The sequence below is a fragment of the Urocampus carinirostris genome, chromosome 7 (assembly GCF_059441175.1).
Source record: "Urocampus carinirostris isolate Australia breed hairy pipefish chromosome 7, RoL_Ucar_1.0, whole genome shotgun sequence".
Taxonomy (NCBI): Eukaryota; Metazoa; Chordata; class Actinopteri; order Syngnathiformes; family Syngnathidae; genus Urocampus; species Urocampus carinirostris.
In genome coordinates this window covers 23,860,447-23,883,793 of record NC_142355.1, presented here as the reverse complement: position 1 = coordinate 23,883,793, position 23,347 = coordinate 23,860,447, and the positions used below count along the sequence as shown (strand labels likewise).

Here is a 23,347-nt window from a genome sequence, read left to right as displayed (position 1 = left end):
TAATATTAAAAAGAATTCATCATGAATTTTAAGCCACTAATTCTGTCAGCAAATCTTAGTGCCTTTTCCTAGAAAATTTTATTTTCAAAACCAGCCCGTGAGCAGATTATTATAGGCATTTATTTTTCATTTACAATCATTGGCCAATCTAAGTAACATGTGAGAATTATTGACATAATAGATATAAATGATATATTAACATTATAGCAGGGGTGGACTTACCATAGGATAAAAAACACACAAAACCTTTGAACGGGTTCCATGAGGGTCAAAAAACTAAATAGTAAAAAAATCCTACCAATTTAAAGGATTCTTATTTTTATTTTGTCATTTCATTCACTGCAAGGACCAGCCAATCTACGAGTGATCCCAAGAGCCAAGAAGAGATCGGCACTTTCGAGAGCGTTCTCCATTCGGGCCTCAGTGCTGTGGGATGCTCTGTTCACCGGGAGTCGAACTGCAACCTCAATGGAACTGTTTAAAACCAGGCTTAAAACACACTTATATTCTATAGCTTATCAATGACCTACATTTCCTGTTCATGATATGTGTGTATTAACTGTTATTACAACATCCATTGCAGCCTGGTCATTCTGGAAGGGGGGTTACCTCATATGCGGTCCCCTTTCAAGGTTTCTTCATTCTCCTCATGTTGCGGTTTTTGAGTTTTCCCTTGCCCTCATGTAGGTTTTAGACCTGGGGATAGTGTCATAATAGTCTGTAGTTACAATAATCTGTGGTAAGAGACTCTTTGTGATTAAGGGCGTCACAAACAAACATGACTTGACATTTGACCATTTTCCAATTTAAAAAAATGTATTGATCAATTTTTGACCAATTTTTGACATTTCTTAAGGCAACTTTTGGCCACATTTGGACCAATTTCTAACTAATTTTTGACAAATTATTGATAAACGTTCCTATATCCACAAACTGTTTTACTATTAACTGTACAAAAATCTAAAACAATATATCGTTTCACTAGTAGAAAAAAAAAAACTCAGGACAAGTAAATGAAAACAAAAAATATAAATGGCGTAAATATACATAATTTGCATTGATTAAGCTAACTGGAAATTTTGACTTACAAAATAGAGCATCCTTAATACTCTAATACAGTGATTTTCTAGCGGTGAGAGATCGTCAGGTGTGCCGTGAGAAATTATCCAATGTCCCTTTTTAAAATTTTATTTTTTATAAAACATTTATGAATTATTTTCTGCAAATATATCATTGTCAAGTGTCAGTGTTGTAAAAACTGGGGGTATCATACATTACATGTCAGGACCAGAACGGAAACAGGACCCAATTGCGTGACGTTTACCACAAGTTTTATTGAAAGAAAGAGGAAGGGCTGGGCCCACGATCCGGTGTTAGCTGGACGCGGGAAGCAAGTCGCTCTCGGACTCGGCCTGTGATCCGAACACATAAGTGGATCTTCCTAACGAGCGATGGCGGTGTCAGGGATGGAAAAAGTGGTCGATAGCCAGGACTGGGAGAGCAAAGTGTGGTCGGCGTCGGAAACAAGTCGTGAGCCAGAACGGGAGAGTAGATGTAGTAGGGTACAAAAGAAGGTCGTAAGCCGGGACGGGAGAGCAGACGTGGTCAGGATCAAAACAGGTCGTAGCCGGAGACAGACAGGAGCAAAAATGGTAGGAGTCAGGGTCGAAAAAGGTTTGCCTGGTATACACTGAGGTTCGCAGACGGACTGACAACAGGGGACTGACAACAGGACTGGGTTCAAATAGTGACAGGGAGCCAATCAGAACCCGCGGCGGTTGGTGCCAAATGAGCGGGCACATCAGTTATCATGACATTATATTGTAATTAAACATACTGTTCAGTGTCATTTCATAAAACTTTGGTTATTGGTGTGCCACAAAATTTTTCCAACGTTAAAAACATGCCCCTGCTCAAAAAAGGTCGAAAAACACTGCTCTAATACAACAGATTTTTTTCTTTATCAAATGTATTTGTGTTCACTGAGGTGGGAAATAATTATGTTTGTTGTTATTTACTCAAGTATTTGCTTTGGAGCTGTATTAAGCTTTTGTTCACCTCCAAGACTGCCATGGAAGCGACGACCATCAATCGAGCCCACAGCAAAGTTTCCAAATTAAGACTTAAGATGCTCCGGATGGTCTGAGTATTAAGTTTCACTGCTCTACGCTTAAAATCCTGGTAAGACGCCCCCGAGTCATTTCTAGTCCACACCTCTGTTTCCTTCCTGCACCCCACTTTCAGCACAGATTGGTGAGAAACAACATAAAACCGATCAAATATATCACAAGGAATCCTGTTTAGAACCCAACGATGGGTTAAGTGGGTGTCAAATGATACGCTTTCATTGATATTCCTGCTGTGACTTGGGCAAATTTAGCCGGGGGGCAGCTTGAAGTCTCAGCTCTGTCCCAATATAGCCTCGCTGTCACTGCTGACGGAGAAATATTGCGGCATCCTCGCTTACAAATTGGCCAAGGGACGCATACTGTAATGAAGGAAGCAGATTGAACTGGCAAACACAACACAAAATTGGCATTTTACATAAATGTGGCAAAGAGATTCACGTTACAGCAAGATCCTCGATCCGAGGCCTTCCCACTCACCTTATTAACGTAGTTCCATAAAGCAGAGGAAGCCCCAGTACAGTATGTGCCCGACGCTGTGCCGATGACCTAAAATAGTCATGCGCTCAAGACCCTCGATGGATATTGGGTTGATCTTGCGGAGCGCGGAATGCGACTTCCTGCTAAATGACCTCACGCTTTTCTGTTTTGAATTCCACTCAAACGGTCTCGTCCGGGACCTTTAAAATCATTTGCTGCCGCGAGTGAAGAATAAACGGACTTCAAAAGTCATCTGTGGGAGTGAATAAGTAAGGAAGGTATCGTGAAGTCCCTGCATGGGTGGAATAAATTCCCCAAGTAAGTGTACTGGAAGCCAAACAGTGGTATTTGGCAGCTGGAAAATTCCACTATCTTCACACACTAATTTTGTAGGATTAAAAGTGGAAAGTAAGCCTGTGGTTAACATGGCTGACTTTGAGTTCTTTGGCTCAAATTTCTTTTTCGCAAATTCCAAAATATGGTGTAGTTAATTGCCTGTCGCGTTTTTTGTTTTTACACTGCGCAAAAAAATCAACCAAAAAAACGATAAAGCAATCTTGTTCTACTGACAGATTGTTTGGCTCATTTTTATGGAAACAGTATTTTTTTTTACTTATTCAACTTAATGTTTTAGCTTGTTTTTCTTGCAGATCTTAAGTGTTATTTCTCTCTTTTCACTTAAAGGGACACTGTGTACTATTTAACCACTAGAATTTCCTGTATTGTGTCGTGCGACCGAAAACGAGTGCTACAACGCACAGGGAGGAATACAAACTACAGAGACTCGAAGTAAACGAAATGCATCATTATTTTTCTCCTTTTTTTGCCCAGCCTTTCGTGAGGTTTTTGGTTGTCCAGGTACCCATTGCAGTGACATAACTTTTTAAAAATAAATTAACTGTTTTTTTTTTTACTAATTCGAGGCGCTAAAACAATACACAATGTCCCTATAAATAATTTTTTTAATAATTAAATGGCCAATTTCAAGTGTTATTTCCGGTTTTGCTGGAAATACTCTTGATATTTGTGTTTCTTTTAATGATTTTTTTTTTAATCTATCTATAAATACATCCATCCATTCATTATCTGCACCGCTTTTCAGTAGAGTCGCGGGGATGCTGGAGCCCATTCCAGCTATCTTCGGGCAGTGGGCAGGGGACACCCTGAACTGGTTGCCAGCCAATCGCAGGGCACACGGGGACAGACAACTCATTCGCTCATTCACACCTAGGGACAATTTGGACCGGAGTGCCCGGAGGAAACCCAGGCAAGCACGGGGAGAACATGCAAACTCCACACAGGGGGTTTGATCTCACGACCTCAGAACTGTGCCGCACATGCGCTAACCCTTGCGCCGCCGTGCTGCCTATAGATACATATCCTATACATATATAATTAAAAGTGAAGTTAAAGTTTGGTCATTTTAATAATTGTTTACACCAACGACTCTTACAATATTCTAATATAATTATATATATAATTTATAATTATAATAACATAATATTCTTTATCACACAAATAGTAAATTAGTAGTCATTTAATATTGTAAATATTTTTCAAATTCTAGTAAAAATACAATTTTACTTTATTTTTTAATTTAGAAAAATATTCAACATAATGGTATTCTACCTGTATCCTTTTGCACATTGTAAATCAAAATAAACACAATTAAATAAAAATAGTCCATTCAGATCAGGAGTAATGTAACATTGTGATTTCTTAGGAATAATGTGAAACGGATCACTTGCGGATGAATTTCTTTCTTTCATGTGTTGTAAGAAATTCTCTAGGAATAATTATCTTGTCGGGTAAAATATTACTTAAAAAATTTGTTTAAAAACACTGAATTATTCTATTAAATATATCTAAAGTACAGAAGCTGCCCTACTTACCAACAAGATAGGTTCCGGACGATCGTTAGTAAGTTGAATTTGTTCATAAGTTGCTTCAGTCCTATATTTTGGATGCAATGTATGTTTAAGGTTTATATAAGTACAGTATGTTTAAGGCTTGTATAAGTAACCTGTATTGTTTTGTACTAAAATAATAAATATTTCAGAAATTAATATGCTCTATAAAAATGAATAAAGTGAATTTTAACTTACTTTTGTAAGATGGGTTTCAAGAGTTAGGAGACTTCCTCCTCCGTGGTAAAAAGTAGCCGAAAAAAAAGCGATCCAACCACTTTCTCAACCGCATCAAGCTTTCGTATTCCACTTTCGTTTCAAAAGAAACAGCTTGCCTCTTCTTTACACTTTACACCCACCATATCGAATGGATGCACTAGATATTAAACAATAAAAATGTCAGAGTTTTTAGCATGCTAGAGATACAGTGCAGTTTGTTTACACACGAACTTGGAGGGAGAAGCTATGTTTCTTCTTCGGGGTGGATGCTGGGTGACCCACACAGCACCACGTAGCGGAAAGAAGCACTAAAGTAATGTCCTGTACTTGAAAAAAAGAGCACACTATATAAAATTTAACTTACAGCAATGGCCGGATATTTTTCGACATCCCGAAAAAATGTTTTTATATCCCATTTTTCGAAAAGTCGGATAGTCTTAAGTAGGGGAGCGTCTGTAATGAAATTTATATATTTTTTTCAGACACAGGCATCCTCTAACTAAAGTAAGTCAGTCTGAAACACAAAATGTATATTTTTCACTTTGACATATTCATCTCTTTTCTTTAAATTATCATGAAATTTCGTTCACGTTTGTAAAAATAATTCAATTTCCTCCAATGAGTGCAACAAAAGAACCCAATTTTCCCCCTTTTGTTACAGTCAACATAAGGGACTTCATACTCGTCTTTTCCAAGAGTAACAAATGTGCTCGCTTCCCACAAGTGGACGTGACATTTGTTTCCAGCTCCTCATTGTCTGAAGAGCACAAATCCAAATATGGTGCTCTTCTCACAAGACCATGGGACGCCACTAAACATCATTTATAAGCCTTGCACTTTCATTAAGAGAAGAAATGTCAACAAGTATTATTCATTTTAGCATCTTGAAGCCGTAACATCAATAAGAGAACGAGAGTTTGATTTAAAGTCCAGGCAGAGGAGAAATAAGAGGTAGGAAAAATAGAACCTCACAATGACTATTTCTATATTTGGTTTGCTTTCACCGAAGACCTTTATCCTTAAACCTCATAGGACAATGCTGCTACCTGCTGGAGAGAATTGAGAAAGCCATCCAAATAAAAAGCCTGGCTTTTCTTTTTATTTATTGTTGTGATGAATACAAAAAAATACTTTTGTGACCAGATAAATATCATACATAGAGCATCAAGTCATCAAACGAAACGCAGATTTTCCACAACATCGATTCAGAACACAAACAACTTCACTCCTCGCCAGTTATCTTCAATATTTGCACGGATCATTCAGACAATAAATATACAGTGCCGGGCAGAAATGATCAATGGTTAGATTTGTTGTTGTCTTTGTGGAATAAATAAATACAAATAATGCTTGGTAAAACTTTCCTAACCCACACAATGGTTATCAGTCGATTTTGGGCAGATAGAAATGAGAAACAACCCAATTTGGATCAGCCAGTCTTTCTTAAAAAATAGTTGAGGAGCATTTTTCCCCCAATATATTTTATTATCATTATTATTATTTTGGTTCTTTGTGTGTTATTTCTTCATATCAGTATGCACTCAAGTTCAATTGCACATCTATAGCAGTAAGTGGCTGTGGTGAGTTCATTTTGAGTACATTTTATTCTTTATATTGGACTCAAATACATTTTAATTTGATTTTAAGTGTCAATATATTTTTATTAATCAAAATTGGCATTTTAAAAGCGATTTTCAGTGTAATAAGTGTTTATTGGGTAACCCAAACCCTTCATGGACTTGTTAAAAAGAACCCTATTCATTCATCTATCTTTTTCCTGTGCTGCTTATCCTCAGTAGGGTCGCTGGGGTGCTGGAGCCCATCCCATCCATCTCCGGGCAGTGGGCAGGGGACACCCTGAACTGGTTACCGGCCAGTCGCAGGGCACACAGAGACGGACAACTCACTTGCTCATTCACACCTAGGGACAAATAGGTCCCGGTAATTAACCTGCATGTTTTTGGAATGTGGGAGGAAACCGGAATGCCTGGAGGAAACCCCACGCAGGCATGGGGAGAACATGCAAACTCCACATTGGGAGGCTGTGGTAGCTGGAATTTAACCCTGGACCTCTGCACGATGGGGCTGCGTGCTAACCACCCAGCCACCCTGCTGCCCTAACCCAATTTAATTGGAAGAAAAAGGCTTGAATATACAGTAAGTATTTTTTTGTTTTATAATATCACATTTTTATGTATTATTTAAGGATGTTTTGGGCTCTAATCTGATAAGAAAAGTTGGGTAAAATTGACCTTAAAAAATAAAATACATGTTTCTTGATTTAAAAGTTTTAGAGTATGGGTTTGATTCGAAATACATTTTAATGTATATTCAACATCTTAATTATTTTAGAGATTTTTTGTTTAATATCAGTTTATTGTCTAACTCCAGTCCAAAGTCATAGTCAGAAGTTTGAACGTAGTGTGGTTGTGTAACGGCAAAGCACTTCGTTTTTTTTCAAGGTTTTGTAGTGAGTGATGTCAGAGTTTTGGCCAACCAAAATTGTTACTATTCGAGTTTTAAAGGCGCCGACGAATCAGAGGCAAGTTTTAATAATAGCACAAGCCAATAAACGCGATTCAAAGTTTGCACCACACTGTGTCACAACCACCGTACGAGCTCATTGAGTGTCATGGCAGAGTCCGTAAACATGGTGCCAGAGTCAACAAACGAGAAGGAAACGAAGCTTGCGCCGAAGAAGGGCGGTACATCACTTGTTTGGACCTATTTTGGCTTTGACGAAGCGGACGTGGAACAAAAGAAAACGACCGTTGCAGAATTTGGTTTTGCGTAGTCGCTAGGTCCAGACGAAACACAAGTAATTTTTACCAGCACCTTAAAAATGATCACATATTACAATACTCGACATGTCAAAAAGGATTACAAATAAAAGATGAAGAAGGTGCATCTACAAGTGGACTCAGAGGTAAACAAACCTCCATCAAAGCGGCACAAAGAAATAAACAATGCTGTGACTCGGTAAAAATGTCGAATAGTGTCCAAACCCAAAACTGCATGACCGATTAGAGGTAACCCTTTTTATTTATGCAAGTTAATAAGTGAAATGTTGTAATGAGAGTAATAAATAGTTGTAGCAGTAGTGTTAATAAGTTAGCAGGAATGGTGGGTTTGAATTATTACTTGAATACATTTCTTGCACATGCTGCAGTAGCCCATGGTGAATTTTATATTACACTAATTGCAGACATGTTATGATTACAGCCTTACAAGTATGTGGATTATTTTTAGTGCGCAATGTTTACCTTTTTATAGTGTGCACAATTTTTGTTGTTGTTGTTATTTTGTTAGGTGTGGGTTATTTTAAGTGCGCACATTTTATCTTTTATACTGTGGAAATGTTCTTCGATTTTTTTAAGAGTTCATTATTTCCTTTTTTTTCAAATGTTATTTATGTTAGCTGTTGACTTTGTTTGGTTATGAAGACATGTTAAAGTAAATAATCGGAATGTTATTTTGGAATACACGCTCGTAATACACTGGGGAGCCAAGGGGGCGCTAGCCTGAAAAAGATTGGGAACCATTGTTTTAGAGCAGGGGTGTCAAACAGGCGGCCCGCGGGCCAGATCAGGCCCGCTAAGGGATTGAATCCGGCCCGCCAGACAACACTCAGAGAAGCGCAAGAGAAAAACAAGCTGCAGGTGGAAATATGTCAACTTGATGTTGCCAAAGCCAGGTGCCTCTCACAAAGACACTGTACTTGTATTTATTTCTCTCTCTCTCTCTCTCTTTCTCTCTCTCTCATTCCTTTCTCCCACTCTGTCTCTTTCACTCTCTGTGTCTCTCTTTTTCTCTTCCTTTGTTGCTCTTTGTCTCTTTCTCTCTCTGTATCTTTTAACCTTTTTTCCTTTTCTCTTTCTCTCTCCCTACCCTTTGCGCTTTCTTTTTTTCTCCTTCTGTCTTTCTATTTCTCTTTTCTTCTTTCTTTTCCCAGTCTCTCACGACTTTTTATCTTTTGTTTCTCACTCTCTCTCCCTCTTTTTCTTTCTTTGTCCCGCCCTCTCTCCTTTTCCCTCCCTCTTTCTCTTATTTATTTATCTCTTTTTCTTTCTCTTTAATCTACTAGTCCGGCCCCCGACAAAATGTTTGTTCTATCGTGTGGCCCCTGAGTTAAAATGAGTTTGACACCCCTGTTTTAGAGTATGGGTTAGGATTTGATGTACTGTAATAAAAGCAGACAAATAATAAAACCAAACATTCAAAATATCATATTAGAGTGCTAAAATATGAAAAGGTATAACAATAATAAAAGTATAGTACCATAATCCAAAGGTAGCTTGAAAACAACAAAGCTAACACGGGGTTTTTTGCTCAGCACTGCTTCGGGGTAAATCCTACTGTGACAAACAGACATTGTAAATGGTTCAATGACAGATAAGAGAACAAGAACAGCCTGACTTCATCATTTTTTTTAAACGACTTCTCATAAATTCAAACATAAACATGCTCCAGGAATGCAGTTTGGCGATGTAGGCAGGTAAAGGCCGGCAGCCAAGGCATCGGATCGTATGGCAAAGGACTCTTGTTGCGCTCAGGCCTTGATGGGGTTCGGCAAAAAAGACTAAATTAAAACTAATAGAATAAAACGTCAAGGCTCAAAACCAGGCGGATGTTCAGCTGCTTGCGCCGCACACTCGATTAAGGCACTAAGACACAACGCAGGAGACCACCTGCTGGCAATATAGACGTACTGGAGCGGATCTTTCTTTTTTTTGACTTTTTTTCAGCGTGTGAAGGAATGCCGGAGATTGAAAACAAGGGAAGCATTCTGATGCATCTCTTGTGCGTCCGATGAGCTTGTTCCATTCAAAACTAAACTTTGGCACCAGTTTTGTAGACGTTCGAGGAGAGATTTCAATGCTAAGTGCCATTATTCAGTTTCGACAATTATTCCAAATCCTTAAAATATACAGCGCTCACAAAACGTAATAATCACAGTTAAAATTGAAGTTGTTAACTCAATTATCTTATTTTTCTTATCTATTAGAACGGGATCGTCCGAAAGTAAAAAGAAAAAAAAACAGCGGGTTTCATATCCACAAAAAATTCCCAGAATGTCAAATTCTATGAGTTTTTGTCACTCTTCAGATCATACGCTATAAATACATTTGGCTGGTAAATGGCCCAAATTTGTTAACAAAATCCACTGATTTAAGTCAAATCAAATTAATAAAGAAAAAAAATGTTTCGGTCCATTTTCATCAGAAGCTTTTTTAAAGTGTAGTGGCAATGCATAATCACAAATGGGAAAAGTGAATAATAATTTACTTTACATTTTTACAATCTGTGTCTCGGTATTTTATCAAACATATTGTGGATTTTACCATTTTTACACAGAAATGTAAAAAGAAACTAAATTTGGAGTAAACAACAACCCAACAGTATATTTTACAAGAAAACAAATGTGTTACAGTAATTCTAACATCTGATGATAATGATAATAATAAAAAACCATTGACCAAGAAAAAAACAACAAATAAAGCTGTTTTACTTTGGATTTAGCTAGCATTGCCAAAGCCACATCAGATGAGATTCAAAAGTTTAACACTGAATTTGACATCCTGAATACATTAAAAATGCAATACCGAGACCCCTCTCTACTTCGCGCTTTGGTTGTCACTGTTTCACACCTTCAAGGATTTTGGATTAAATCGTGTTATTGTCATTGATATCAACGCATCATTCATTGTGGTCAGAGAGAGAGCAGATTGTGTGTGATTCTATTGGATGGGCGTGATTGTTTGCATATGTAACACTGATAGGCTGATGTATGCTGCCAGTCAAAAAGCCAGGGTGGGCATGCGCAGTCAACGTCTCGGAATCAAAACAAATTGGGAAGGCTAGCTGCTGCTAGCTTTTAGCAGCTTGTTGCATTGAATATAAATGTATCAATTAAATTTGACTATGAGGAAAGTGAGAAGAACGCAGAAAAATGCTAAATAACACCAGGTGCTCCATAGATCCGGGAATCGTCTGAGGCGGCGTTGGGAGAGAAACCAATAGCGAGGATGAAGTTATGGCCTACTGCTAGGGCCAAGCTGACAACCCTAACAAGCTACCCCTGCGGAGCATGTAAAATGAATGACCTGGAGCTACAACTAGTGGCAACTTGCTACAATTGGGACTCTTATCTTAAAGATTTGGCTCAAACAAGGACACCCGATGCTAGCACGAATTTAGCCGGACGCTCTCTAAATTGCTTTCTTGCACTGAAAAAAAAGCCCTTTGATTTTGTTTCACTTTTGTATAATGACAATAAAACCATTCATTCAACTGCAATTATATGTTATGTGTTATTATATGTAGATCTATAGTAATTATTTTGTTACTCTCAGTCGGTAATGACGTCATTGAGGTATTTTAACCCTTTGGGGGGTTTTATTAAGTTGGAACACTACTTCTGTCACGGTTGCCCATGGCGCCCAATTGGCCCCGCTCGTTTGGCGCCAGCTGTGGGTCGTTAACTGATTGGCTTCCCTCCTATTTCAGCACCAGCAAGATGTCGGTTTTGACTCTGTCCGGTTTCCGGCTTGTGTATCCTGTCTGGTAGCGTTCCTGTCTAACTTGTCCTGTTTAATTTCGATCTCCTGTGTCTGGTATCAATTCCGTCTATCTCGTCCTGCTTGTTATCGGACTCCAGTCTCCAGTGCATGATATCAATCCTGTCTGTCCCGTCCTGTCCCGACCCCATCTGTCCGATATCTGCTCGTGCAATTGGTATCGATCTCGTCGGCCTCTGGCTTCCTGTCATTCCACGCCAGACTGCTGCCTTAGGTCTCCCGCCCAACGATCGCCGAATTCCTGGCATTTGGGTTAACGTGCATGACGGCCCCATTTCCCGTAAAATAAAGCTTGTGTGAGAAACGTCACGCATCTGGGTCCTCCAACTCTTACGGTTCTTGACAACTTTGCTGGAGGTTCTGGTGCCTATTAACCGTGAAAACCGAGGGATCTCTGTATCACACTTTCTGTGAGTGACAAATATTCTAGACACATTCTCCCGAGTGAAATGCATCTTACCAATTTTAAAGCCTGTCTCAAAAATATACCAGAGATGAATGACTAAATACCCCAGGGGGTCCTATTGACACGTCATTCAAAAATATTTCTTCATTGAAATGTTATGGAATTTAAAAAAGTCAAAGTCGAGTTTCCATGGCAAAAAAACAACAATTTGAGTATTTGCTATCTTGTTTTAGGGGTACATGCAACTTGACTCACACGATGTTCGTATTGCTTGTTTTGTTTTGGTTTTTTTTTTTTTTTTTTTTGCGAAAAAGTGAGTTCATCTTACACTATATGTATTATTATCTTATTTTTCATAATTCCTAGCTAATACAGTACTCACTTATGATGAGATATTGCTAATCAATACATGGAACTTATTATGCCTTGCAAATTTGGCTGATATTTATCATCATGTTATTTTTCTAATAACTGCAGACGAACCTGAAATCCGAGCAAAATATTTACAACTTGCAGCAGCACCGCCAGCCAACTTAAAAGAAAAATAACAAGCAATAATTAGTGTTTATGTTTGTCAATAGCACAGAATTGATGATGTACAGTAGACCTCCGGGATACGATGTCCTCACCTTGAGATGTTTTCGTTTTACCATGTGGAATAAGATCTTTTGGCCCCTCTTTATGGCATTTTCCCCATTTTACAACATCAACGGCAAATTATTTCAAGTGCCAAAAAATTCATAATTCGTGGTGTGGATATGACAAGTTTTTGCCATTGGTCAACATCATTTAAGATCCTGGTCCGCTATTGGTTTGCAAATTGGTATCATGACGAAGCTTATACAGATGCTGCCCTACTTACGAATGAGAAAAAGCGTTCTGACCATTTTCTCAACCGCATCAATCTTTCTTATTGCAATTTCATTTCAAAAGAAAGGGCCTGCCTCTTCTTTACACTTTACACCAACCATATTGAATGGATGCATGAGATATTAAACACTAAAAATGTCAAAGTTCTTAGCGCGCTGGAGATATAGTACACATAGTATGTTTGCGGAAAGCGACAGAAAGAGGCACTACAGTACTGTCCTGTCCTCTGAAAAAAGGTGCACACAATTCAAAATCTAACTCACAGCAATATCTGGATATTTTTCGACATCCCGGAATTTTTTTCCGTATCTACTGTTTTCCGGAAGTCGTAAGTAGGGGAGCGTCTGTATGCAATTGGCTGAACAAGCTTCAACAATGCATTTCTCTATTGTCAGTCAGTTCTAAATCTTGTGTCGGCTCATCTCATCTCATTAGCCGTACCGCTTATCCTTATTAGGGTCGCGGGGGGGGTTGGAGCCCATCCCAGCCATCTCCGGGCAGTGGGCAGGGGACACCCTGAACTGGTTGCCAGCCAATCGCAGGGCTTGTGTCGGCTATTCAACAAAATAATATTAAAATAACATTAAATGTTGTTTTGTAATCACTATGCTTCAAAATTGCAATGATACTAAAAGGAGAAGAAAAACCTAATAATTATGGATATGAAGCTTGCAATTATCAATGCATCTGAAGAAAGCGTACTTAACCTCCCTAAGGAATATAGCTGTAACCAATCGACAATCAGGACAAATATTAAAAAAAAAGGAGGTGGTTAAAGCAACAAAAGTTTAATCGGTTTTCATTTTAATTTGCCATCTCCTCCCTCTTCTTCATCCACCCGCTACTTTTCTGTACCAGCTCAAGTTATATCAGACCTGATTTTTTTTTTTTTTACCCCTACTCAAACCCGCCCTGGAGAAGAATGGGAGGCGCCAGGCTGTACATGACCAAGACACACCACAGTATGTGGTGCCCCAACTTGAACCATGCACACATATATGATATTTAAGTAGTGCTTACTATATACTATGCTGTTGTTTTAATACTTGGGGAATGAATTAGCTAATTACCATGGGTTTTATCCCCCGCCTTACGGAAATTTCACTATGCGACCCCCACCTCAGTTCGGATGAACGTTGTAACCTGGTGTCTACTGCATATCCATGATATCTAATATCAAATCGGAAAAACGCTGACTGGCGATTCAACTATAAAAGTTACATTTTTATGCACTAAATATCAGTATAAGTTTAAACATGACCCCCCAAAAAAAGGAAAAAATAAAAAGAGACCCAATTGTTTCAGTGCTAGTGTGAGTTTGTTTTTTAAAGACGCTGTGATACGACTAGCGAGCATATTATTTTGGTCACAAGACTGGACCTTCAGTGAGAACAATTTCTTTTAAAATCTTAGCCAAGAATACATATTTATTTTTCTATCACATACAATTGGCTCCCATTGCATTTTAATCCGAAGCCTTCTATTCCAAAACTCAAATGATCTATTAGTGTATCCTTAGGAGGATACAGGTATATTCCCAAAACAACAGATTTTTACAATCAAGAATGAATCGTTTGAAAACAATTCATTGGCTCAGTTTATGTCATCTTTCATTGGATGGTTTTTATTGCGCCTTTTTTTGATGGTATTTGATTTAAGTGCCATTCTGCTCTACTACGCTATTGGTTGGTACGAAGATATCGATATGTATTGATCTGATGGTGCATGCAGGCCAGTGCAGAAGTGATACATGACCTCTCCCCGCCTTTGTTTTGGTCCATGAAAATATCGTCATCGAAGCTAGGGGACTTTATGTTCACGATTTGTTCACCGACTAAAAAAACATTCAGCGACAGTTATAGAATTGAAACTTTCTCCACGTCACTATCGAAAACACTCACGAGAAGTTTCTCGTTATTTGTCGCGCGCACAAATATACGACGGAGCACAGGCACTTTTAACCACACGGTCCCGTTTCGAGTGCTGTGTAATCCTGGGTTACGTGAGAGAGGAGCCGGATAGCGGCGCCGGACAAGAAAGCGTTTCTCCTCCAGTCCTGGCCGAAATGTCAACCCTCGTCTTCCCTCAACTCGGTGGGCAAAAACTTGTACTGCTGCTGCCTGATCTGAGCCAGCTTCTTGCGCGCTTCCTCAAGCTCGCGCTCCTTCCTCAGCATCTCTTCCTGGGCGGCGATGATCTGAGATGGAACAGGAAAGTCTTTATTTCATTTTTCTATTTGACTTATTTAACAAAAGTGTGATAATGTCAGAATTATAGAAGCTACCCATTATGAGAGAAACATTTTATTCTTGCTCCCACCAACAAAGGTGAAAAAGGATGAAAAACGAAAGGTCAAATTTTCTGGACTTCCTGACTAAAAATAAAATATATTTGGTTTTCTCTAGATCAGGGGTGTCAAACAGGCGGCCTGCGGACCGGAGCATGCCCGAGAGACAACGCTGAGGGAAGCGCAAGATAATAAACGAGCTGCAGGTTGAAATATGTCAACTTGATGTTGCCAAAGCCAGGTGCCTCTCACGAAGAGGCTGTAGTATTTCTTTCTCTTTCTTTCCCTGTCTTTCTCTCTCTGTCTCTCTCCTTTCCTCCCTTTTCCTCTGACTATCTCTCTCTATTTCACTCTCTCTGTCTGTCATGATTACTCATTGCACTCACCTGTGCCCGTTCGTTTGGCGCGAGCTGCTGCTGGTTACCTGATTGGTGCCTCCTCCTATTTAAGCTGAGCCCTCTGACTTGCCCTTTGTCAGTCCGTCGCCAAACCTCTGCTTGCGCAAGGCAAGCACTTTTGACTCTGGCTCTCGTCGGTCCCGTTTTTCATCCGTATACCACTCGTCAGTTCCTGATTCCCTGTTTGTCTCCAGCTACGACCTGTTTTTGACCACCGACCACGCTCTGATCCCCCCGCTTATACACCGGATCGTGGGCGCAGCCCTTTCTCTTTCCTCCAATAAAACTTGTGAGAAACATAACACGATTGGGTCCTGTGTTTGACACTATCACAAGTCCTGATCCCAAGAATTTCTTAACTTGTATTAAGCGGTCATGATTATATCTCTTGTGTGACATGTGATTTATGTTGCATAACATGCCTTGTTATGAAAACCTGAGGCGTGTTCAGGAGAGTGAGTGATTGCTATCGCGAGCTATCGCTAGCTTCTGAACGGCCAGTGATTATTGAGCGCTCGCGTGCCCGAGTAATCACGGGAGAAAGACCGCTTACTTTGATTTCCAACATGGCGTCGACAGTGCAGAAGATGGAGGATCTCACCCTGACGAGTGCTGTTGGCGATGTAATATATCGTCTTACATTGCCTGGTAATGTTTGTGAACAATGCAAGACAGGTATGACCCTTCCACTGCGTTTAGGATAACCTTAACTGTGTCAATATGCGAACTGTCGCTCATATCAGCCAACTCGCTCAAAGCAAGCTGTAGAACGAAATCCATTGTACTGTCGTCGGCCATTTTGGATCAGTAAGGCAATCACAGTGAGCGATTACAAAACGTCCAGCAGTGCGCGGCAAGCGATTATCAAGAGACTACATGTCTGATCACTCTCCTGAACACGCCTCTGATGACATGACATGATTAATGTGAAAAGATTTTTGATGGTTAAGGGGGCGGGGCAAAGATAAGCTCCAGCTTTTTCCTGTTAGCCCTTTTTCCCCCTTCTGTTTTGTCAATTGTTTATCAAAGCTGTTGATACATTCTAACCTTGTATATGATGGTCAGTAAAAAAAATTTCAATGAATTAATCAATCAATCCACCAAACACCCAAATCTGATACCTGGTATCGGTATGTCAAAAGGCATCATTGCCTACCTGAGCGATCCCTCCAACAAATTTGGTCTTCACCACCACATTGTCGTCCTCCGTTTTATCAAAAGCCGCCTTCTGAGCCGCCTTCACCAGGTTGTCGGAAGCTCGCTTCACCGCGTTGCCGGCCGCCTTGGGAAGGAGAAAAAAGTAAAACGGCAGGTGGCAAAATCCTTTCAAGCGCATCCAAGCGTCCCCTACCTGCAGTCTCTTCATTGCTTCGGAATCCTGGTCGGCTTTGACCTTGCAAGCTACCAACAGCTGAGCCGTGGAGGCTGCCACCTGCTTGGCTGAGCAGATGAGCTTCTCCTCGCTGGCGTGGCCTTGCACCGACGCGTTGGCCGCCTCGCAAAGGTTACTGGTGGCTGCGGCCACCGTGCGGGCCTGGGGAGAAAGCCCACTAAGATCACACTCATTGTGCGACTAGTTACGTCTGATTTGCACCGGACTATAAGGTGCACCTAAAAACCCCAATTTGGCCGGAAATTTGAAAGTGCGCCTAATGAACAGGTGCACCTTATACACTGCATATGGTGGATAAGATTGCAAATGCATACAATAATCATAGATATGCCAAACAATACAATGTTTTACGATATTTGAGCAACAATTTTTCCATGATTGATCACTTGATAAAAATCGCTAACGTAAATCGTAAAACATTGAACGCAACAGGAATCGAAAGCGAGTAGAGGCAGTGAGAGCACTGACACTATATCACTAGATCACTGGTGGTACAGATGACATACGAAAATGCATTGGATCTTTTGCAGGGTTCTTACAGCTTAAGGCAAGTTACATTCATGACTTATTTTAAGACTTTAATACAGTGTCTGAAATTCATGACAAAAAGTTACCGGACACCAGGGCAGACAACTCTGAAAAGATGCTTTCCCCATTTTTCCCAACTTGAAACACAATAAGACGACTAATCGCAAAAAACAACACTGTTGCAAAGTATTAAGGATTGATAATCATAATATATAACAGAACAACACTTTAAAATTAAGTTTATTATAAATCTACTTGTAACATTCATTGCATGTATATGACATCACTGTTTTCCATCTGCCATCAGTATATACCTGTATCGACTCATCTTCATTCATGCAATGTTTGCGTTCCGTCGTCTCCAACAAGCCACGTGAACTCCTCTTTCCACGATGCTTTTAATGTACCTTTACATTTTGTAGCGTCATAAATGTTGTTAGCTTCTTTGAAATATTTCTTCTGGGGCTGATGTTTTGGCTTGATTCCTAACCACTTATTCATCTTATAACGCTCGGGAAAGTCCGGAAGCACAAAGTTATTCGATGCAGGCTTCTGATTGGCTGCCGAGTAAGCAAATTGCCAAACAAACCGAAATTCCGGAATTTCCAAAATAACCAAAATTTCCAAAACGAACGAAGATTTCAAAATTGGAATAAAACGTTTTATTTGTTAAAAAAATAAATAAAATAAAATTAAAAAAAATTAAAAAATGATTTTTTTCCCCCATGAAAAACTTGTCGGCCAGCACCCAGGCAGAGACGTTTTGTAATTTGTACGCCCGACGTAAAAGATGCACGCCCCAGGCGTCCGGGCAGACATTATTTCCGACACTGCTTTAATGCCTTTTGAAATAGAATTTAAGACCAAGTCGACCAAAAAACACAACCGAAACGAAGTAAACATAAACACACAAATATTTCTTGCACCCAATACATCGTGCCTCGTACACATTGCCTGGCACAGCTTTTATTCATGGCGAAAAATGTCCGTTGGACCGCCACTTCTCTTTGAATGTACACTTTCCCATCATGGTCCAAAGTAAACGTCTCTGTCTGAAGCTTCTTCGTATATTGTGGATGGACCAAGGTCATTTGTCTTTTCTTAAAGGTTTGAAACCACATCACCGTTTTGATTAGTTCCATTATTGTGGTCATGCGATGTTGCCATGAAAGTAAACCCGTGAATCATTTAAAAAAAAAAGACAATTGATAAATTTTACTAAATCTTTTTATTTCAAACAATTATAAATCTTATTAATGTGATCACAGTTAGACTTGGGATATTGGATTTAAGACATTTTAATGCTATTTAAGACCTTATCTCAAGGATCTGTTATCTCATGATCACACTATTTTTAATCACGGTGCCAGAAACATTGATTTGCATAGTGCATTCTGATATGCCAAAAATTGATCCACTTCTTTACCAAAAAATGTTAGAGAATCGAGAAAACAGTCTTTCAACAAAAAAACCTTTGACTCTCTTTACCATAGATATACTTATTCAACAAGGCAACATTATCGACGCTCATGAGAAGAAGTGGAGAGAAAAGCAGAAAAAATGCATTATGCAAATCTGTGTTTCAGGCTTTGTGAGTGAAAATAGTGTGATAATGAAATAAGCTCAAATGCCTTTTTGAATGTCGCCTCTACTACTTGGTATAGCAGTAAAGTGTCAGCACTTTTACCTTCACTACTAAGATTCCATTCCCGTTTCATGTAAAGTTTTTGCCGTGTGGGTCAGCGACAGTTATTGACTGATCAATCAAGTCAAGTCATGTTTATAGAAGGACATGAAGATGATGGAATTGTCCCTAATTCCACCAATATTTCTTCAGCGATCTTGCCTGTCAACCGACGCCTGAGACTCAACATGCCCGAACGGCGACATCTTGTGACAATTTCTACAAAGACTTCAGCTAAGTTTAAAGATTCAGCAAAGCTAAAATTTGGTCTTTTAAAAATTAGATCACTTGCTCTTGTTAGTGATCTTATTCGTGATCACAAACTTAACCTGATTGGTCTGTGTGAAACTTGGTTGAGACCGGATGAGTTTTTACCGTTAAATGAGGCTTCTCAAGACTACGTGAGCTGTCATGTAGCACGCTCTTTGAAGGAGGGTGGCGGTGTTGTGCTAATTACTGGAAAAATACTCAAACTTACTTCCTGTACCTCTAATAATTATATGGCGTTTGAGGCTCTTGTCAAGCGGTCCTCTTTTATGTCAATTTATGTAGTAACTATTTATCACGCACCAAGACCGTTTTCTTAGATAAATTCTCTGAATTGTTGTCTGACCTGGTAACCTATGCAGACAAAATAATAATTATGGGGGACTTCAACATTTATATGAAGTCCCCACTCAGTTCACTTACTGTTGCGTTTCGGTCTTTAATTGATACATTGGGTTTTAATCAACTGATTGATTTGCCGACTCATAAAGATGGAAACACGCTAGACTTGGTTCTGATTCGAGGAGTTTTAACCTCAAACGTGACGGTGTTACCATGTACTACCATTATTTCTGATCATTATTTAGTTACATTTGAGGTGCTGGCTAAATGCTGCATTTAAAAAAAACTAAAGGATTTAGCGGACGCAACATAAGCACTGGCAGAGTTTCTGAGCTCTCTGCGATAATATATACCATAAGTGTTGTAAAGACAGTTATGCAAGATTACATACTGTAGCTCGTATTATAATCTTAATTTAATGCGCTTTATAGTCCTTATGCATGAAAAATATATGAAAAAAAACTATTATCCGGTGCTCCCTATAAATGGAAAATACGGTAACGGTCCTCACAGCGGATATGAGTCCTTGCGACCACTGGCCGTCGTCCACTGCGTTGGCCAGGTTGGAGCCGACCTGCAAATGACAAATTAAAGAACACGTTTCGGTTATAGTAGTAAAAAAAAACAACAACAAAAAAAAAAAACGGTGACTGTTTTGAGTGATGCGCAGCTGACCTTGCCCTGTGCCACCAGCTCCCTTTGGGCCGCCGATGCAGACTTGACGAGGGCGCTGGTAGCCGCTGCAATGGACTTGGCCGCTTCAAGTATCTGCTCCTCAAAATCCAAGGTCTCGTCTGCTTGCTGGAAATCAAATTGAGGAGAAATTAAGGCAAAAATGGGTTACTGTATGTACTGTATCCTTTGAATCAGTAGCTATTTGAATCCTTCTGCAAAAAACTTTTGAGACACATACAGACACCTCACTGATGTTTCAAAATAAAAATGTAAAAAATCAAAAAATTATAGTCAACCTTACAATAACAAGAAATGAATGACGATATAATTTTCGTCTGATTTCTAAATTGTATTTCCTGTTTCCAGAGCAGCCGCTAGAGGGTAGCAGATATTGATATCAGCCAACTTAGGGATTACAAAAAGGCTGGGAGCAACACCGGGACAAATTTTTCACTGCATAAAATAAAATATTACCCAATTAGCAAGCAAATTACGACCATTTTAGGGCATTTGACCACCCCATTTCAAGATTTTTCAATCTTGTTTCCATAGCAAACAAAGAACAACTGTTCTTACATAGCAGATGGCAGTATTTTCTACCTGCATTTGAAAACATATACAACCCAAATGCGAAATAAGACGGATTTGTCTTTTCAAGTATAAATTGTGTTATATTATTTGAAAAAAAAGAGTAAATAAACAAGTATATGGTCTTAAAATGAGGTATTTAATCTGTGGGTTAAGATGTCATTTCCATGTTGTCTCAGTATTATTGTGGCTATTTTAGTATATTTCTTTAGTTAACCAAAACTACGGGGAAAACAATTTCTTTATATGATTTGTGTTTTTCTATATTGAAAATATTTTCATTAAACAAGAAAAAATAGATAATTAGAATATTTTCTCCTTGTTTGACTCATTAAACAGCAAAGCAAATTTCTCTCAAAACGATTGATCTGTTTTCCAAAAATTTGCAAAATTAGATGAATTTGCTCATTTCATTTCGTATATTTTTAATTAAAAACAAATCCAACCTCAACAACCCTTAAAATAATAAAATTGTATGAAATGGTGGCTGGCACATTTCTTTCCATATGATAAGTATATGCTTACCTAATAAATATTTTCCAAAAATGGGCAATATGAAATATTTGTCATTTTCAGGTTTGCTTTCTGATTTTACTGAACTTTAAAAGTGGGATAAAACAATGTATACCTTTTTTTCATTTGTTATATCAGCCACCCTAGAAAGGATCTCAAAATAGGAAAGCAAATATGATTTTAGAGGACAGCAAAAGACCTGAACTAACCACTATGAGTTCAGGAACAGTCTAGGAAAACGAAAATGCGCCCTCAAAATCTCCAGAGACACAAAAGGCACAGGTGGCAGGAGACATGGCGGGACACTGTAGGAATATGTTTGATACATAGTTGGACTGATTAACAACCTAATATATCAAACATATCACACAGAGCCCTGCAGAGAAGTCCTTCAGGTCTACAAAGGCTCGGGGAGGGGGTCGGGAAGGCAAGAAAACAGGCAAGGAGGACAGACCTACGTGAAAAGGTTTAAAAAGGCTTGATGGATGCTACACTGGAATTTATAAAAACAAGCAGTAGTTGTTGATTCATTTAGAAAACAACTAGCACTATTTCAGTATCTGAAATTGGCTCTTCAAGCATCGAATGAAATCACTTTAAGGAGGCACTGACTTGTACCAAGAGGGAGAAGCATTTTATAACTAATCTCCTTTTATAGGAAAACCACACCGATAATAAATGCCCTCACAGAATTAGAGTATGAGACAGAACATTAGGGGGGAGGGTTCAAACGTGGGCTGACCTAAATATGCCTTCCACTGTACAACACACATATGAGAATTACTCTGTGCACCAGAAGAGGTAAAGGGAAGCAGGAGAGCACAAAGGGGGAACGCCAGAGGGATTAGAACATCCCAAAAACAAAAACACGCAATCATGCAGACACACTTTGTTTTTTCAATGCAAATGCAACAGCATTGAAGGGGTGGAGTCTCAGCTTTTTGGAATGAAGAATTGCAATAAAGAAAGAAATGCAGTTTTTTTTGTCATTTTGCAGTTTTACTGTGGTGGGTGCATCAGATATTGTTCCGCTGATAAATACTTTGCAGAATTACTGTGTCACTTTACAAGTTCCTTTTTATGTGCAAAGCATTGGGGAAACTGCCTTTTGTTACGCTGAAGCTAATTGGACTAATCCCGAAACAATTGTTTACATATCAAGCGTCAAACCCATATATATGAAATGAAATGATCTGCATTTATATAGCGCTTTTCAAGTCAATGACTTCCCAAAGCGCTTTACATTGTGCTTCACATTTCCCAATAGCGGCCCTGATCTGTGCAGCCATGTAAGGCGCTAACCCGCTTATTGGGGGTTCAGTGTCTTACCCAAGGACACTTCGGCATGTAACACGGACAAGCCGGGATTCGAACAGGGATCCCTTAATCCTAAAACGATCGCTCTACCTCTTGAGCTACTGCCGCCCCAATTTATATATATCTACCCAAGTAGATCTTGCTCCTGCATTTAACTTAAGATATTAAAGGAACACTGTGTAATATTTGACCACAAGAGGTCACTGTATTGTGTTGTTCAGAACAAAACGAGTGCTAAAAAGCACAAGGAAAACTACAAACTACAGAGACTCAAATTGACTCTAGCTGAGCCTCATCCTATGTAAAATAAATACACATTTTTTGACCTAAGAGTATTTTTTAAAAATGCACGTTTTATGACCGTTCATGTATTTTTGTGTATTTTTTACCGCAAACATGCGCCAAATAACACACACTGCATAAAAAAACAACAACCATTCGCTGGAAAAAGAATTAGCATCTCTGGTGGACGTAAGTAGAGCAGATTATTATATCATAAGTCATTATAATTGTTAAGAGTTCAGGTATTTTTGCTCATAATTCAATGTAATACTGTTTTCTAACCTCTAGAAGACGATAAATAATACAGAATGTCCCTTTTATTCATATTACTCACTAAATTCAACTAAGTACGGTGCTCATCTGCCCCTAAAGTTAGCTCTATTGCTGTGTTTCTCATGTTTGCAAGTTGTGCTCGTAAGTGACTTGCCAGAAGCTCAGTACACTATATATGGATGGATACAACTGTGGCATCCACTATATATAGATG

At 39.1% G+C, this 23,347-nt stretch overlaps 1 protein-coding gene across 1 annotated transcript in view; it reads right to left on the bottom strand.

The window, feature by feature from the left end:
• Window positions 1–8,788: 8,788 nt before the first annotated feature.
• tln2b (talin 2b) overlaps window positions 8,789–23,347 on the bottom strand; it is a 204,872-nt gene continuing 190,313 nt past the window's right edge. The window contains exons 53-57 of the mRNA XM_088340223.1: window positions 20,161–20,286; window positions 19,997–20,059; window positions 16,623–16,805; window positions 16,428–16,553; window positions 8,789–14,783 (exon numbers count right to left, since the gene is read on the bottom strand). Coding sequence (XP_088196349.1) covers window positions 14,655–14,783; window positions 16,428–16,553; window positions 16,623–16,805; window positions 19,997–20,059; window positions 20,161–20,286 — 627 coding nt within the window. The 3' untranslated portion in view covers window positions 8,789–14,654. The remainder of the gene's footprint in view (window positions 14,784–16,427; window positions 16,554–16,622; window positions 16,806–19,996; window positions 20,060–20,160; window positions 20,287–23,347) is intronic.